This window comes from Ovis canadensis, chromosome 1 (genome assembly GCF_042477335.2).
Source record: "Ovis canadensis isolate MfBH-ARS-UI-01 breed Bighorn chromosome 1, ARS-UI_OviCan_v2, whole genome shotgun sequence".
Classification (NCBI taxonomy): Eukaryota; Metazoa; Chordata; class Mammalia; order Artiodactyla; family Bovidae; genus Ovis; species Ovis canadensis.
This window is the reverse complement of record NC_091245.1, coordinates 248,175,163-248,194,036: the sequence shown is the minus strand read 5'-3', so window position 1 is coordinate 248,194,036 and position 18,874 is coordinate 248,175,163. Positions and strand designations below refer to the sequence as shown.

Sequence of the window (18,874 nt, the reverse complement as noted above, 5' to 3'; positions counted from 1 at the left end):
GAGAAACTATATTGTTGATAATGTCTGAAATTCCCAAAGGGTGAGTCATTTTATTTTTGCAATGTGCTCTCAGTGCAATAACAGGGAGTAAACATGAAGTGTCCATCATTCTTTCCTAAGCAGGGAAAACAAGAATTTGTCATAAAAACAAGTGCTCAGGACCTGGGTTTCTGTGGTTAGATTCATACAGTGAATCAAAACCTAAATGGCCGTGCCTGGCCCTCTGTGCCATCATTGGTTCCAGCCTTTGAGAAGAGGCACACTGCAGGAACTTAAGAAATCAGCCAAATGACTGATCTCATCAGGGGCACTAAGCAGGCCTCTGAAGGGCCACCATGGCTCAAAGACTCTGTAACAGCCTTGTCAAACCTTTTTTAAAACTGCACTGCAGCTTAAATCTTCTCCTCCCTAGCCTCCTGTCCTTCGTTCTCGCCACAGGAGTTGGTTGGGGCTGCACCAAGGCCTGACAGCTGGCCCAGCATCCTCAGTCTCCTTCCCCCCTTTTCCTCAAAAGAATTTTCCCTAATAAATCTTTTGCACAACTAATCTCTTTCTAGCATCTGCCTCTTGGAAGACTCAAATTAACACACTAGACAAAAGGCCCTGACCCTTCTTCTCCCCTACCCCAAGGGTTGAGAGGAGTCATCTTAGCCTAGGATAAGGATCAGTGGAGGAGCTGCAGCTTCCCTATGAACTTGGTTAAACACATCCACCCATCTGTGTGCAGTAGCAGCAACTAGAAAATCCTTAATGTTGGAGGCCAGACTACTTGCTCACAGAGCTTCACAATTTTAGCTTTAGCTAAATCACTCACAGCTTTAGCTGTATGTTGACACAAATGTGGAGTCTTGAGTGAATGTACTCCTACCCAGTATTATAAGAGAGTAGGTGACAGATAAAGAAGGACTGCTAATAGGAAGAAAACGCTAATGAAAAGGGATCATTTTTACACCCCCACAAAGATACACGATAGACAGTTATCAGCCACTTGTATGCAGAAGAAGGAAAGAGGAGACTATCTACCATGATTTATAGATACAAACCAGCACTCTCTTTGGTAAGTCATGAAGCTGACCCCACTTGCCCAAGGAGAAAAGAAGGCAGCCTCTCCCAGCAAAGCAATATCACCATCACATGTGCACACAGCCCTGGTCCCAGGTTTATCTTCACAAGTATGACACTTTGCTGAGTTCTGTCACCTGGCTGGCTGGTGGCATTACCTTCTTCAAGCAGAAACTCTAGTCCAAATGTATCCCCTGAGTCTACAAGTCTGAGCTTCTCAGTAACTAGTGTGACAGCAGTGGAAACCTGTTCTCAAGTGAGTCCTGGCCTCGCTCCAGCCGCATACAAACCCCCAAGTCAGAGCTGGACAACAGTCCTCATCCCTAAAGTACTCACAGTCCAACAAAGAGCATCCCAAGTCCCAGCAGGGATACCTGGGCTCTGATGTGGCCTGTACTAAGTTCCCTAATCTTTGAATACTTACAGTTTGAACCACACCCTTTTGGGCCCAATTTTATATAAAGACATATATTGTTCAGCATTGCTATGTAGACTTTGGCTTTGTCACCACTAGACAAGGAGATAGTTTAGGGCAGAAGCTGTGCTATTTCTCATCTCTTTTTTTTCGTCTTGAAATGCCAAACACTTTAGGCAGTTACAGCCCAACTTTCTCCAAGTTCACAAACGCCCTTGGATTCAAGAAGAAAAGGATCCTCTGAGTTTATGTATTCAGTCAGGGACCAGCATTTTAAAATGTCACATGTGAGGAGCATCACACCAAATGCTATGATGTTCCCATCCTTACAGAGCTTGCTTGTGGTATAATTCTCATAGCAGATGCCTGACACATAGTGGACATGGTGATATTTGTGGGAGAAGAACAGAGGGAAGGAGAAAAAAGAGCCTCACAAGCACTCAAAATGAGAAGCATTTAGAAACGTGAGCCTCATCTCTCTGAGCTGACTCTCCGCTCTTCACATTGAAAATATGGAACAAAAAAAAAAAAAACTTCCCTTCTTTCCTCCTTCTGCTTTCATGCTATAGACAAGACAGGCATTGCTCTAAGACTTGTAGGAGTTATAAAAATGAACAAAATATGGCCCTGATCATACAATATTAAAATATTTTAATCCTATCTTCTGCCCAGTCCTGTGATCCTAATTTCTGGTAAGAAGAAGGTACAACAGGTTTTTCCTAAGTGTCTTCTTATATTGAGCCTGCATTTCATAAACAGTTCCCCTGCATCTTACTGACAGTCATTCTACATGATGCTGAAATGTCCTCCTAAAGGGTGTTTTCTAAGAGAAATATGGATGGGGATTTACTTTGACATATAATGGTTATATTTATGTATAATGAAATGGATTACAGAATGGTTTTGAAAACATCACAGGTTGAAACCTCTTTGGCTATGTTCAGACCAACAGTTGTGTTCACACACTGTCACACACACTGTCACCCACATGGCACACACAGCAGGCTCCCTTCAGAGTCTTGTTCTGTATGGGTAGTACTTCTCTGGAGTAACATAAAGCAACAAGCTCAACTATACATATGCATCTGATAATCAGATAACTACACAGGTATATTTCTTTTTTTAAATTTAAATTTATTTATTTTAATTGGAGGCTAATTACTTTACAATATTGTATTGGTTTTGCCATACCTCAACATGAATCTACCCCGGGTATACACGTGTTCCCCATCCTGAACCTCCCTCCAACCTCCCTCCCCGTACCATCCCTCTGGGTCATCCCAGTGCAGCAGCCCCAAGCATCCTGTATCCTGCATTGAACCTGGACTGGTGATCTGTTTCTTATATGATATTATACATATTTCAATGCCATTCTCCCAAATCATCCCACCCTCACCCTCTCCCACAGAGTCCAAAAGACTGTTCTAGACATCTGTGTCTCTTTTGCTGTCTCACATACAGCATTAACATTACCATCTTTCTAAATTCCATATATATGCGTTAGTATACTGTATTGGTGTTTTTCTTTCTGGCTTACTTCACTCTGTATGCTCCAGTTTCATCCACCTCATTAGAACTGATTCAAATGTATTCTTTTTAATGGCTGAGTAATACTCCATTGTGTATCTGTACCACAGCTTTCTTATCCATTCATCTGCTGATGGACATCTAGGTTGCTTACATGTCCTGGCTATTATAAACAGTGCTGTGATGAACACTGGGGTACACGTGTCTCTTTCAGTTCTGGTTTCCTTGGTGTGTATGCCCAGCAGTGGGATTAAGAATCAATATAGTGAAAATGAGTATACTACCTAAAGCAATCTATAGATTCAATGCAATCCCTATCAAGCTACCAATGGTATTTTTCACAGAGCTAGAACAAATAATTTCACAATTTCTATGGAAATACAAAAAACCTTGAATAGCCAAAGCAATCCTGAGAAAGAAGAAGGGAACAGGAGGAATCAACCTGCCTGACTTCAGGCCCCACTACAAAGCCACAGTCATCAAGACAGTTTGGTACTGGCACAGAGACAGAAATATAGATCAGTGGAACAAAATAGAAAGCCCAGAGATAAATGCACGCACCTATGGACACCTTATCTTTGACAAAGGAGGCAAAAATATACAATGGAGAAAAAACAATCTCTTTAACAAGTGGTGCTGGGAAAACTGGTCAACCACTTGTAAAAGAATGAAACTAGAACACTTTCTAACACCATACACAAAAATAAACTCAAAATGGATTAAAGATCTAAACGTAAGACCAGAAACTATAAAACTCCCAGAGGAGAACACAGGCAAAACCATCTCCGACATAAGTCACAGCAGGATCCTCTATGACCCACCTCCAAGAATATTGGAAATAAAAGCAAAAATAAACAAATGGGACCTAATTAAAATTAAAAGCTTCTGCACAACAAAGGAAACTCTAAGCAAGGTGAAAAGACAGCCTTCAGAATGGGAGAAAATAATAGCAAATGAATCAACTGACAAACAACTAATCTCAAAAATATACAAGCAACTCCTACAGCTCAATTCCAAAAAAAATAAATGACCCAATCAAAAAATGGGCAAAAGAACTAAGCAGACATTTCTCCAAAGAAGACGTACAGATGGCTAACAAACACATGAAAAGATGCTCAACATCACTATCAGAGAAATGCAAATCAAAACCACAATGAAGTACCATTTCATGCCAGTCAGAATGGCTGCTATCCAAAAGTCTACAAGCAATAAATGCTAGAGAGGGTGTGGAGAAAAGGGAACCCTCTTAGATTGTTGGTGGGAATGCAAACTAGTACAGCCACTATGAGGAAAAGTGTGGCAATTCCTTAAAAAACTGGAAATAGAACTGCCTTACACAGGTATATTTCAATGCCACAAGATATTGGAGAGAATTTAGGAGCCTAAATAAAATGCAGTTAATACATGAAGGCTAGAGAAGAATTGAGTTTTATATTTCTTTCACTCTATGCACTGAGTGGCTTCTAAGAATAATCTAGATAAAAGAAGTATTGTTCCCTACAAGAAAAGATGAATCTTTAAGGTGTATAATGTATTTCAACTTGATAAGGGTATCAGATATTGTTGACTGACAACTCATATCCATCTCCCCTTTATCCCAACACATGCTCAGGGTAAGCTGACCTCTCTGTCAGTTCTATGAGTGTTTCCATTCAATATGTGTTCAGTTGCTCAGTTGTGCCCAACTCTTTGTGACTCTATGGATTGTAGCCTGCCAGATTCCTCTGGCCATGGAATTTACCCAGCAAGAATACTGGATTGCCATTTCCTCCTCTGGGGGATCTTTCCAACCCAGGGATCAGACCGACATTTTCTGCACTGCAGGCAGATGCTTTACTGCTGAGCCACTATGAAAACTGTGTTAGTCTGTCAGTCATGTCTGAGTCTTTGCAATCCCATGGACAATCCCCTCAGGATCCTCTGTCCATGGGATTCTCCAGGCAAGAATACTGGAGTGGGTAGCCATTCACTTCTCTAGAGGAGCTTCCTGACCCAGGGATTGAACCTGGAATTGCTTGCATTGCAGCGGGATACTTGTCCATCTGAGCCACTGGTACTAGAAGGCATGTGACTCTATTTCAGTCAGTAAGATGTGAAGCGAAGCTTGCTAGGAGGCCTCCTAGAAAAGCTTTGTCATCCTAAGAGAGAGGCAGAAGAGAGATGTGTTGTCTTCTTCCTCAGACTATTATTGGGCCTGGTTAGGACAGTAGAAACTGCCATGTCCACCTCACCCTCACTCTGACATTGAAGTCAGCACTAGGAATAGCAGAGTAAAGGAAAGAACCTGGGTCCTTGAAAACAATAGCAGGCTGCTGAGTCAACCAGCTCTGAAGATTACTCTCCTCTAGACTTCAGCTATGTAAGATAATAAATGACCACACTGCTTCAGTGTGTTTGAGTCAGGATTTCTGTGACTACACAGCTGAATACATGCTAACAGACATAATTTTTAAGTGAATATAAAAGTTCCCAGGAACCCAAACTCTGCCCCATGAAAGCATTAAGGAAGGCCTTACAGAAAAGGTTCTTAAGGATGCATAGGGTTTGCCAAGTAGAGAAGAGGGTGTAGACATTTTTAGGGAGAAATCCATGGAAATCAACGAGCAGGGTCCTAATCAGGACCCTGGAGCAGCTGGGGTGGCCCACTAAGGCACCTGAGACCAAGGGCCCCAGCACAACTGAGAAACAGAGGTTGTTCAAGAAGGAGAGACGGTTGCCAAGAAGATCCTGAGGAAAGGCAGGGTAACCCCCTTTGAGGGAGGCAGATTTGCTCTGTTTTGGAGCAAGGGAAAGAGCATTTGGAGACAACCATCCGAACAGAGAAAAGAGAAATGAGATACAGTGGGCAACTGCAGAGAAAGTTAACATCAGAAGTAGTGTATATTTATGCGAAAAGAATTTAGCAAAGGAATTTGAGTAGAGGAATTTCAAGATGACAGGAATAAAATAAAGCCCAAAGAAGAAAGAATGTTCTTTACCAATCTTAAGACTTTTTACAGCAGGAGACTCTTTAAGGCAGGGAATGTAAGATGTTATTTTAATCACTCAGATTAAAACAAATACATATGAACTAGGGATCTAAATGTGGAGATGAAGAAGGAAAGGATGTGATCAATATTTTAAGGCAGTCAAATCAGTGGATACCATTTAACTGTAAGATACTATTCACAAATATTAGACATTACATGGCATCTCCACAATTTTTAACTGTTTATTTGGTATTTATCCACCTCTACCATCTTATCAGTTTAAATGTATATAAACACTGAATGCTCTGTGGTATGATTTCTACAGGTAAACAGGCCAAAATGTACACTGATGGGCAGCCCTTCCAGGGCCACTAAATCCCTGACCCAGGAAGGCAGCCTTCTTGGAGCCCAGGTTCTTTGTTTCTGCACCGCACCAATACTGCTCACGTGGGTGACACCAGGCCACTGCTAGGACAGTGATGATATTAGGGAAGTGGTATTACACTTGTCAGGAAGATCCCCTGGAGAAGGAAATGGCAATCCACCCTAGCACTCTTGCCTGGAAAATCGCATGGACGGAGGAGCCTGATAGGCTACAGTCCATGGGGTCGCAAAGAGTCGGACATGACTGAGCGACTTCACTCACTCACTTGCCATCTTATCAAAGTCTTTGTCAGAACACTGATTTAGAGAGATGATGTGGGTTTGAGTTTCAAATGCTAAATGCATTCCCTAACATTTTCCTCTAGCAGTTTAATTTTACACTGCTAGATTAGTCAGGGATAGGACCAAAAGTAAAAATACACAGTGCATTCTGTTATTTAGGGCTTTTGTTCTCTCTCTGCCCTCCTACCAACCTCCTAAATTCAAAGGACTAAAAGAAAGTGTGGGTGTTGCTAAAAGGGACATAATTTATTGCTTTGTGCTGGCTCATTATCAACTTGTTTTGTTGAAGAAAAGCATCCCATAGGATTTCAGAACAGGTCTGTCTGGGGCATCTGCCAGCAACAGTATCCCATGATATCCCAAGGTGGGAAAGTGGTCTCCACGAAGCTGTTCCACCTTGGGACCTTGGGATGCCTCATCCATTCAAAATTCTATCTCCTCACAGGTTAGAGTCATATGGGAAATGACAGAACCCCAACCATGAGATCTTCTACCATGGTAGGCTGTTCAACGCACACTTCCTTCCTTGGTGTATATCAAACACACTCATGCACACAACATACACACACACACACATGCAAGCACCCAAACACATAACACACACATTTCACAGCACTCTGGATTCCTAACACAGCACTATAGGTAACTTTTCTCTAGAAACTATCTCAGACACCAGCTTATACAGAGCTAACATGCTTCCATGAAATCAGCTTTGCAAGGTTACAGAACAAATATGAAAATAGAGATATCAAACTAGATACATACTGACTAAAACAAATTAATTTCTTACTTTATAATGTTTACACAAAAACAGTCTCTTTTTTCCCCTCAGACCACAAGTTGAAATTTCACAAAGTATTATAGATAGTGAAAGAGGAAGGGGCTCTCCAATACATAGAGATTGTCTCCCAAAATCCCCTTTTTGTCACAATAGGGTAATGAAGTGAGAAAAACAAAATATAAAAGAAAAAAAAAAAGAACAAAACTAGGAGCTACATGAAGTAGTTATACTTTGGCGTGTCAGAACCCTCTAGAAGGTCTGTTGAAAAACTGCTTTGCTGGATTCTGCCCCAAATTTTTGACCTAATAAGTCTGGGCCGGGGCCCACATATAAGCATTTCTAATGAGTTTTCAGATAATGCTGATGCTGCTGGTCCTGGGACCCTACTGTGACAAACACTGTCCTGTAAGACAACAGTTTCTACCAGTATGATTGACATCACAGTCATAGAACTCTATCAATATCCATGTCACCTCAGGTTCATGCACATAGGTTTCACCAACTTGGAGAGTCCAGAGGTATAATCAATTTTATCTTCAGTCTCTTCCAAACATTTAACTCAATTAACCTAACATTATGAAAGCCTACTTTGCCCGCTCCACATAAATAAGGCATTTGCAGGACCTTCCCCACACATTCCAACAACCATTTAAAACCAGAGTAACTGTGGACTTGAAACACCACCTACCCTGATGCTGGGGCAGGAGTTTCTTGGTGAGCCTTATCACTCTCACTGGGACATTGCAACCCAGCTACTTGGCATAATGCACTTTCCCAGTGTTGCTCCCACTGTCTTTCCCATGCTAGGGGTAAAGAACTCAACTCCCAATGCAGGAGAAGAAAGAGACATGGGTTAAATCCCTGGGCTGATCCCCTGAAGGAGGGCATGGCAACCCACTCCAGTATTCTTGCCTGGAGAATCCCACAGACAGAGGAGTCTGGTGGGCTACAGTTCATAGGGTGACAAAGAGTTGGACATGACTGAAGTGATTTATCCCCAGTTTCCCATCCTGGGCTTTTTGCTATGGACAGTATACTGTTTCTGGGGCCTCAAGGTAAAAAAGAAAACTTTAATACCTTCCTTCCCCTACCTCTCCCTACTCCTGACTTCATGGGACAGTTAAATATCAGCAAAAGACTTTGATGAGTAGTCAACTATGGCCAGAATTTGAGAGCACTAGCTTCCAAAAATAGTGTTCTTGCCAATTATTGTGGGAAACCTTGCCCATGGTTGTAAATTTTGAGTATATGTTTCCTAACATACAAACTGAAGGTCCTCAGGCCTATTTTGCATGGATACAGTGATGATTAGCAATGGTGGTTAGTATAAAGTTAGATCTCTCTTTCTCTGTCTTACTTCTATAAACTTTCTAAGGTACTATCACCTGGCACAGAGTAGACATTTAACTGAATAACAGCAACCTCAGTAGGATTAAATGTGTGATACAGGAAAAAGAACATGGGTTTTATGGTCCTGGGTTTGAAGTTCAGCCCTGGTGGTTACCAGCAAGTCACAGCATGTCTCCAAATATTGGTTTCAGCATCTGTAACTTAAAAAAATGATAATATCTCTCCCTGTAACACACACACACACACAAATATACCCATGTTTGTGATACCCTGTGGCCTCATGGAGCCAAACTGCCAAGGCTTGAGTCCCAGCTGTGGCATCTAGTAGATTTGTGACATTGGGCAAGTTACTTAATTTGGGGTGCCTCAGTTTCCCCCTCTAAAAAATGGTGATTGTGAGAGTTAAATAAGTTAATATATGTTTAAGTACTTATGAGAGCATAGTTCCCACTGCAAATGCCATTTGTCATTGCTATTATTGTCATTTGTTGTATTTTTTTTTACTATATGTTAAGCAAGAGAGTTCCAGATAAACATCTATTTCTGCGTTACTGACTATGTCAAAGCCTTTGACTGTGTGGATCACAATAAACTGTGGAAAATTCTGAAAGAGATGGGAATAACAGACCACTTGACCTGCTTCTTGAGAAACCTATATGCAGGTCAGGAAGAAACAGCTAGAACTGGACATGGAACAACAGTCTGGTTCCAAATAGGAAACAGAGTACATCAAGGCTGTATATTGTCACCCTGCTTATTTAACTTCTATGCAGAGTATATCATGAGAAATGCTGGGCTCGAAGAAGCACAAGCTGGAATCAAGATTGCCGGGAGAAATATCAATAACCTCAGATATGCAGATGACACCACCCTTATGACAGAAAGTGAAGAACTAAAGAGCCTCTTGATGAAAGTATAAGAGGAGAGTGAAAAAGTTGGCTTAAAGCTCAACATTCAGAAAATGAAGATCATGGCATCCGGTCCTATCACTTCATGGCAAATAGATAGGGAAACAGTGGAAACAGTGTCAGACTTTATTTTGGGGGGCTCCAAAATCACTGCAGATGGTGACTGCAGCCATGAAATTAAAAGACACTCCTTGGAAGGAAAGTTATGACCAGTCTAGACAGCATATTCAAAAGCAGAGACATTACTTTGTCAGCAAAGGTCTATCTAGTAAAGGTTATGGTTTTTCCAGTGGTTATGTATGAATGTGAGAGCTGGACTGTGAAGAAAGCTGAGCGCCAAAGAATTGATGCTCCTTGGCTTCAAGGAGATCCAACCAGTCCATCCTAAAGGAGATCAGTCCTGGGTGTTCATTGGAAGGACTGATGCTAAAGCTGAAACTCCAATACTTTGGCCACTTCATGCGAAGAGGTGACTCATTGGAAAAGACTCTGATGCTGAGAGGGATTGGGGGCAGGAGGAAAAGGGGACGACAGAGGATGAGATGGCTGGGTGGCATCACTGACTCAATGGATATGGGTTTGGGTGGACTCTGAGAGTTGGTGATGGACAGGGAGGCCTGGTGTGCTGTAGTTCATGAGGTCACAAAGAGTCGGACACGACTGAGTGACTGAACTGACTGATTTTATAATAAATCCTAACAAATGTTTGTTCTTCATGTCCCTACTTGCTGACCATATAATTTTAATTCAATTTAGACTACATATAATATCTCCATAAACTGTTTAAATCATAAATTCATTTTCTTAATGTGCTTGTTCATTAGCCTTTAGCACCTGAGACAAGACCATTTGAGGCAACACAATTTGCTCTCAGGGCTTTTTCTGTAGCTCCCTGCTGATTCAGGAGCAAAGCAGAATACATAGGAGGTTATTTTCTTAAAATCAACTTTCAGAAACCTACATAGAGCAATTTGCCTTTGATTTTTTCCACTTTTTCAAACTTTCTCTGGCCAACGCTTTACAGCATGGATAACCTTGCCCTGATCTCTGGTGTCCTTAAAACCAACCTTTTCTTTTTAAACCAAAGGGGAAAGCAAGTTTCCTTCCTTAGGCTCTTAACCATAATTTCCTTTCCTGCAGACCCCTTTAGATTAAACCAGAGCCACTCTGACTTTCATAGGACATGCATTCACAGACCCCCAGATCCACAGCCAGCCCTCACTGTTCTGACAGGATAACTTTCTCTCTTTAACTTTCTAACAGGAATTCAACAGGATTTATTGAGCACGAAATACAAAATCAGAGAGGGATTGGAAGAACTAAGAATGGCAATATAACAGTAACTAAAATTCTGTCTGGGAGAAGGACCTGGATGTCACTATAGGCTGGTTCTGGGAAGAAAGGTGTTGGTTTGAATTGGAGTAACTGAAATGCCTGATGGCAAAAGTCAGCCTTGACCTGAATCTTGAAGGACTTTTGAAGCTGGAAGGAAAGTTAGTGATAACCACTTCTTCCTCTTTTTATAGATAGGAAAAGTAAGGCTAGAAATTAAGTCACTTGCCCAAGTAATGCATTTAGCTACTGAAAAAAAAGAAAGAAAGAAAGAAGGAAAATCATAAGGATTTAAAAACTCAAATCCACAAGAGAGCATCCAATGCTTTGTTCATAAAGCATGCCACATTTGAATAAGGAAAAAGCCTCAGACAGGGCTTCCAGGCAGGGAGAAGGGTACGAAGTGGCAGTCAACGTCTCCTATGGGCCTGGAGGTCAAGGAGGCAGGGCTGGACCGAAGCAGAGTAAAATGGATCAGTAGGGAACAGCCACACCATGTCCAACAACCCAGTCTTATCCTGAGGAACCTCCAAGCAGTGCCAGGATAAAATGAATGCCTTGTGATTTTTGAAGAAAGATAGGGTTAGTGATTGACTATGAACTATATTTCCTTTAAATCTTGAAAAACAGGATGTTGAGTGAACTCAATGGGACCTATTAAACTGGTAAATATCTTTTTAGAGGAACATAGGTCAGTAGTTTAATATGTTGCTGTTGTTTAGTCGCTCAGTCATGTCCGATTCTTTGCAACCCCATGAATTATAGCCTGCCAGGCTCCTCTGCCCATGGGGTTCTCCAGGCAAGACTATGGAGTGGGCTGCCATCTCCCTCTCCAGGGGATCTTCCCAACTCAGGGATGGGCTGTGTCTCTTGTTTCACAGGTGGGTTCTTTACCACTGAGCCACCTGAGAAGCCCCATAGTTTAACATACTTTAATGAATTCAAAATCTAAATTTTGTAGCTTAATTTTTCCCTTCAGCCCACTAAACAAGATTTCCATGTGCATTTAGAAACTGTTTCTTATATTGTAAGGCCATGAAATCAAAGGCAGAATTCTAAGAGGTTTAAACTATTTTGTTCCTAAGTTCAGATCCCACCCCTCAAATGCATAGCATTAGGAACGTCCTACAAAGTAAGGGAGCTGCCAGTGATGTATAATGGAATTGTTAATGCTATCAGAGAACAAGAAGCAATTTTTCTTTTATGAACAATGAGAAGGGGATACAGGGCCCTAAGTGAGCAGCACTAAGTGCACATTCTGCTGCCAATCAATATTTGACCATTAACAGTCTTCTAAGCTTTTAGTCCAATTTAAATGAATACCATCATGGCTTATACGTTAAACCAATTATGGATTTTAATCCTTCAATTTTGAAATAATGAGAACTGTAGAATGTCACGAGACCCAATTACCAACCACTGTTATCAGTGAAGCTAAAATATTGTTAAAATGTTACCACTAATTTTTAAAAGCATCCTAGGACCCTTGAACAGTTAGAACTGGACATGGAACAACAGACTGGTTCCAAATAGGAAAAGGAATACGTCAAGGCTGTATATTGTCACCCTGCTTATTTAACTTCTATGCAGAGTACATCATGAGAAATGCTGGGCTGGAAGAAGCACAAGGTGGGATGAAGATTGCTGGAAGAAATATCAATAGCCTCAGATATGCAGATGACACCACCCTCATGACAGAAAGTGAAGAAGAACTAAACAGCTTCTTGATGAAAGTGAAAGAGGAGAGTGAAAAAGTTGGCTTAAAGCTCAACATTCAGAAAATGAAGATCATGGCATCCGGTCCCATCACTTCATGGCAAATAGATGGGGAAACAGTGGAAACAGTGTCAGACTTTATTTTGGGGGGCTCCAAAATCACTGCAGATGGTGACTGCAGCCATGAAGTTAAAAGATGCATGCTTCTTGGAAGGAAAGTTATGACCAGTCTAAACAGCATATTAAAAGGCAGAGACATTACTTTGCCAACAAAGGTCCATCTAGTCAAGGCTATGGTTTTTCCAGTAGTCATGTATGGATGTGAAAGTTGGACTATAAAGAAACCTGAGCGCCAAAGAATTGATACCTTTGAACTGTGGTGTTGGAGAAGACTCTTGAGAGTCCCTTGGACTGCAAGGAGATCCAACCAGTCCATCCTAAAGGAAATCAGTCCTGAATATTCATTGAAAGGACTGATGCTGAAGTTGAAACTCCAACACTTTAGCCACCTGATGCGAAGAGCTGACTCATTTCCTGATGCTCAGGAAGACTGAGGGCAGGAGGAGAAGGGAAGGACAGAGGATGAGATGGTTGGATGGCATCACCGACTCAATGGACTTGACCTTTAGCAAACTCCAGGAGATAGTGAAGGATAAGCAAGCCTGGCATGCTACAGTCCATGGGGTTACAAAGAGTCAGACACAACTGGGCAACTGAGCAACAATATACAGATAAAATGAATCAACATCTATTGTATTTTCTAAAAGATAACAGATACATATCAGTGGAATGTCAGCAGAAAGGTAACATGCTGGCTGGGCTTAAGTATTACAGGAAATCCAGTGCCTTAGAAAATATTTATGATTCTTGACACAGAGGAAAATGGCACATTATACAGATAGTTGATGGGAGTAAGAGCACTACTCAGTCCAGTAGGGGACTGGTCAAATTCATTGATAAGCATCAGATACAGGACCAAGCAATCTTAGATGTTTCATTACAAGTATATCTGTCTGAAAGATGGAGATGACTAAAGTACAGTTTACTCTCAAGTGTTCATCTAAGACAAAAAAAAACCCTTTAAAAGTTCAATGTGGGGACTTCCCTTGTGGTCCAGTAGTTAAGAGTTTGCCTGCCAATGCAAGGGACACAGATTCGATCCCTGGTCCAGGCAGATCCCATATGCTGTGGGACAACTAACTCTGTGCCACAACTTCCGAAATTCATACACTCTAGAGTCTGGGCTCTGCAACAAGAGCAGCCACCACAGTGAGAAGCCCTCATACTAGAGTGGCCCCTGCTTGCTGCAACTAGAGAAAACCCGCATGCAACAGGAGCCTCAAGACCCAGAAAAGCCAAAAAAAAAAAACCAGTTCAAAGTTGATTTCAACCATAGTTTTGTTGCTTTTCTCCCACATTGATTATCACCGTTCCTCTGACAGGACTCTAGCAAGAACCATGGTCTCCATACTCTGATGATGAGGGCTTATATGGTCTTACTCTGAAATTTCATTCTTTTGGACTTCCTGGAAAATAGAATCTCTCTGACTAATGTTGAAAGCATAAAGAATGTGAGGATGCATCTGGATCTCACAGATACATCCTTTCTCTAGGACAATCATTGAAAGAATTTATGTTAAAGCATCTTCAGCATCTCTTAAAAAAGATAGAGGCCTATCAGCTCAGTTACATGAATATGTAACCAAGTCATAGGTTGGTTACAACTTCAGGTGTATTGGCTACATAAATCTTCATTTCCTCATCTATGAGATGAAGATACTGAACTTACAATCTCTGACTTCTTCCCAGTAAATGAATTTCAAATTCATTTGTAGCTACTGGGAGATTCATTCACTTGGTATCGCCTTTCCCCTTACCATTTAAAAAAGTTTATCAGAATGTCCCATCTTGTTTCTCTGTTGTAGATTCAAATGATTTTATTACATCATTGAGAGAAACTGCCTATGAATTATTTTACCTATAACATTTATATCATCCCTGAAAAAGAACACTGAGATATCACCAATGCTATCCATATGGACTATTTTTGGGGATTATCAGTGAAAGCTTTTTAGAGTAAGTGAAAGCACAAGGATGCTGTTATGAGGGGCTATTCAGTTTGGGGGAAGTTCACGTCTTTGAAATTTAGCTTCTTCCTCTGCATAATGAGGTGGCTAGAAAAAATAACCTCTAAGATCTCCTTAAATTCCAACAATTATAATTCTATGTCAACAACAAAAAAATTAAGCAACACTAAAGTAAAAGTCTTTTCATTGATTTATACAGTTCAAGATAACTCAAGGATACTAAAATTTCTAGTAATGGGATAGTTATACATATATGTGCATGTCTCCATAATTTTTATAATCCTTATACATTGCACTGTTTCAGAACTTGCTTTCAATAACTTTTGTATAAAAAAATTTATGAAAGAAGGACAGAAATCAGACAGTTCAACTTAATCCCACACAAACCTTAAGCTTAAACTGCCTTGGGAATAGCAATTAAGAGACATGCTATCTCAGCTAATGTTCAAGTGCTATTTTTCTTTTTATTAAACCATACCTGATTTGAAATATTGGTAGTTTCAGATGTACAGCAAAGTAATTTGAATATATACTCTTTTTTTTTTTCAATTCTTTTCCAGGATAGCATATTAAAAGATATTGAATATAGCTCCCTGTGCTATGCAGTAAATGTGCTAATATTTTATGAGTTTAACCATAACTTAAAAGTACTTCATGGAGCTGTTTAAGTATTAAAGTTAACCTGGGAATTTTCATGTTCCAAAGTAAAAGTTACATTTATGTGTTGTGAGTACAAAGTATGTTGAATTTTAATAGGTCACCAAAATTTAATCAAAACTTTTACAAAACAGTATATCCGTCATAGATAAACTTTAATTGGTAAATGAGTCATGGTCACTCAAATTCAGGGCTGTGAAGAAATCCTTCCCTCTAATAAAGGTTTGTTATTTTAAAACCTGTGTTGTTTTTCTAAACTATAAATTGCCCTATAATTTAATGCTAGGAATTATATTGTTTCCAACTTCTCAGATTACATCCCACATCCTCATTGATTATTTATTAGACAAGTCAGGAGAAAGCTTGGTCCAGTGATGATGGAGGAGGGCAGTGACTGGCACCCAGGGCTTTACATCTAGTGGTATCACTTTCTTTGACTATTTCTCTTAAACCTGATTGTGAGTTTTTTCTCCTCAAATGAGAGTTTGTGTGTGCTTTAAGACCCTCGATGGAAAGAACCTAACTGTTCTCTGAATGGACCAGCACATCAGTCTCCTGAAAGCAATTACTCTGCTTAGCCTAAAACTACTTAGCTCAAATATCTCACAGTTGGATCCAGTTAAGGCATAGGGTTTCTCATGGTCTCAAATCATGACTGTATATTGTTATTATCAGGACATCACGTTGTTAGCATATAAAATGTGCACTGATCCTGTTCCCTGAAACTCAGGAGTGTAAAAGGCTTCAGAACTTCCAAAATAAGGGAAGTGAAATATAAAAGTATATTCTTTTATGAATTATAACAATACCTCAGCCATTTTCATGTGTTCAAATTTTCTATCCAATATCAGGCAGAGATAAGAGTGGTTTAGAAAACTATTTCATAAACCAAATCAGTTTTAAAACTACCAGTGTCTTACACTTTACTTCAAAAGATGAGAATACAGACTGGATAATCTCTGTCACGTTTTAATAAACTTTCTGAAAGGAATGATATGGTAAATTGCACAGAAAGAGCAATACCTCGGGAGTTTAAAGGTTAAATGTTTTTCCACATCTTATCTGTACCTCCAAAAAAAAAAGAAGATACTTAGCAAATAATATTAATAATTGTTAATCAGAAAGTATGAAATCAGGCTAAGAAATGAAGAGCACTGCATAAAGAAACTCTTGGTATTTTAAGAAAATAAAACACACTCATATAATTTAAGTAGATTTGAACAAAATTGCTTCACTAGGAGGGGAAGGAATACGTACATTTCTTCAAGTTTTCTTCTTGAAACTCGGTGCTGTAAGATTTTCTCAATACATGTTTAAGTGATGTTATTTCTAGAACTTTATAATGCTCATCAGCCCCTCCAGAGAGAGATGACTGCGGAGCCATCGCTTCCAAATATCTATCATTACAAAAACAAACAACTAGCCCGGTTTGACTTCCCACATGACAATGGACCGCATCTATCAACAGACTCGCATTATGTGCCTCGTGAGAACAGGACTGTGGCATTTACTTTTGTGACAAGGCAAATTTCAGCAGCTCATCTGGAAAGAGATGAGCATTCATTATGCTGCAGCACCTTTCATCAAGCTAATGACATTTCAATCAGCACATTTTCTCCAGTTCTGGTACTTTGCCATCTGAGCACGTCTCTAATTACGCCCAAGCAACAAGTTTCACGTCAATCCTACAATTTCTGCACTCACCGTACACCATCGCTCCCCCGGTTTCATGCAAGAAGCGAAATCGATGATTTTTAAATAGCCAGATTGTCAAAATGGTAAGGATGAGCAAAAAATTAAAGACAAGCAGCTCCACCGCTCCCTGATGTTGAAACTGATACTCATCCTTCTCTGACATGAATCTTTGCTTTCTCTCCATTCTTCAGTCTTCTCAGGATTCCTTAGATAAAAACCTGGACAAGGACTATTTTATCAAGATTTGCCTAAAACGGTCTGACTGCCTGAGGATTTCAGGATAAACACTGCCACTTAAGTTGCTACTTCGTGAGCATTCTGCCTTGGCTTAGTATTCAGATGGCTTCTAGTTACAACTTCCTGTTTCTCTCTTAAAGCAGCCCGGTCTCTTTTCAAACTCCAGAGAGTGGTTTCATCATCGACTCTTACTGTCTTTAAATGATTTATTCCAAGAAATTAACTTTCATATTGGACAAACCTGCTAGCAGTTGTTCTGGGATATTGAATCATGATCTTATCATTTAGAACAAGTCTTCTTAAGCTGCATAACTGGTGAACTGTAGATTAATAATAGAACAGACCATCTTACATCAGCAACATTTTCTAAGTTCAATAAGCCAATTCCTGAATCATAACCTCATTCATATGCAAGATTTTTCCTTTCCAACCAAAGCCTAGCAATGTGATGGGGACTGAAAATGATTTCATAAGGATTTTTTTTTAATTGAGAAGAAGGAAATAATTTTGTATATGACTCTCTCTCTCTGTTTGGTTTTATATAACTGGTAGTACCACAACAGTATTTAAACTCTGAATCCGTTGTTTTTCTTTTAACAAGAATAAATGAAAACATAAGACAAAAAGAATTTTGTCCTCCTCTCTCCAGCTGTGATGTTTTTATGTATTGAGTCAAAAAAGAAGAAAAGAAACATATCTCTGAAGGAAGAAACCATGCAGCCGTTCCTAGTAATGCCACATTAGTGGATTTCTCTTTATAAAATTCCTGATCCAGACATTCAGGACTCACAGAATCTGCCACAGATCACAAACCTCCTCTGTCTTATGGCAAAACAATGTGGCTCACTGAGGAATAGTCTGCCACTAACACTGAAGTTTCCAGGATTCCAGGACACAGACAGTGATGATTCTTCAGATCATCTTGCATTTGGCAGGTTAGTTCTGTTTGAATTAAAACTTTATGCTTTTTGAAAAAGTTCAAGACTCTAGGCTCTGCTGTTTTCTTAATAATTGTGATGATACGTTTGCCTTATTGGTTCTTCAGTACAATTAAATGCAGTTAAGTGAAATTTTTCATCATTTCATAAAATTATTGTAATTCAGGAATTTAATAGTCATCTAACATCCCCTGACTCAACAGAATTAGTATTCAGTTTATACCGTGTAAGTGATTCACTGAGTAGGATAAGTCCAAGTAGAGCTTCAGAATATGTTGTCACCAAAAGCCAAAGTTTAAACAAAGTTTAAAGCTCGCTGGTCGCCGCCACCCCCCCCCCGCCCCCCCCCCCCACCGCCGCCCAACAGTTTTACTCACACAGAAAGTCTATCAACCACTTAGTAGAAAATTCTGCCACTTCAGCTTCTTTGCCTCCTGCAACTTTTGAAGCTGATTTCCTGAGTTTAACTCAGCAGGGGGTATTTATGTGGGCTGCAGATGTTTTACACTACCCTTTTTGGCAGACATATCCGTG

At 40.1% G+C, this 18,874-nt stretch overlaps 1 protein-coding gene across 4 annotated transcripts in view; it reads right to left on the bottom strand.

Annotated features, from left to right (window-relative positions):
* SLC9A9 (solute carrier family 9 member A9) overlaps positions 1 to 17,532 on the bottom strand; it is a 651,239-nt gene extending 633,707 nt beyond the window's left edge. For all 4 annotated transcript variants that reach the window (XR_011251201.1, XM_069563205.1, XM_069563219.1 and 1 more), the window contains exon 1: positions 17,175 to 17,532. Coding sequence is in view for 3 of the 4 variants with exons in the window: in XM_069563205.1 (XP_069419306.1) it covers positions 17,175 to 17,349 (175 nt within the window). In the remaining variant the exon portion in view is untranslated. The remainder of the gene's footprint in view (positions 1 to 17,174) is intronic.
* Positions 17,533 to 18,874: the final 1,342 nt, after the last annotated feature.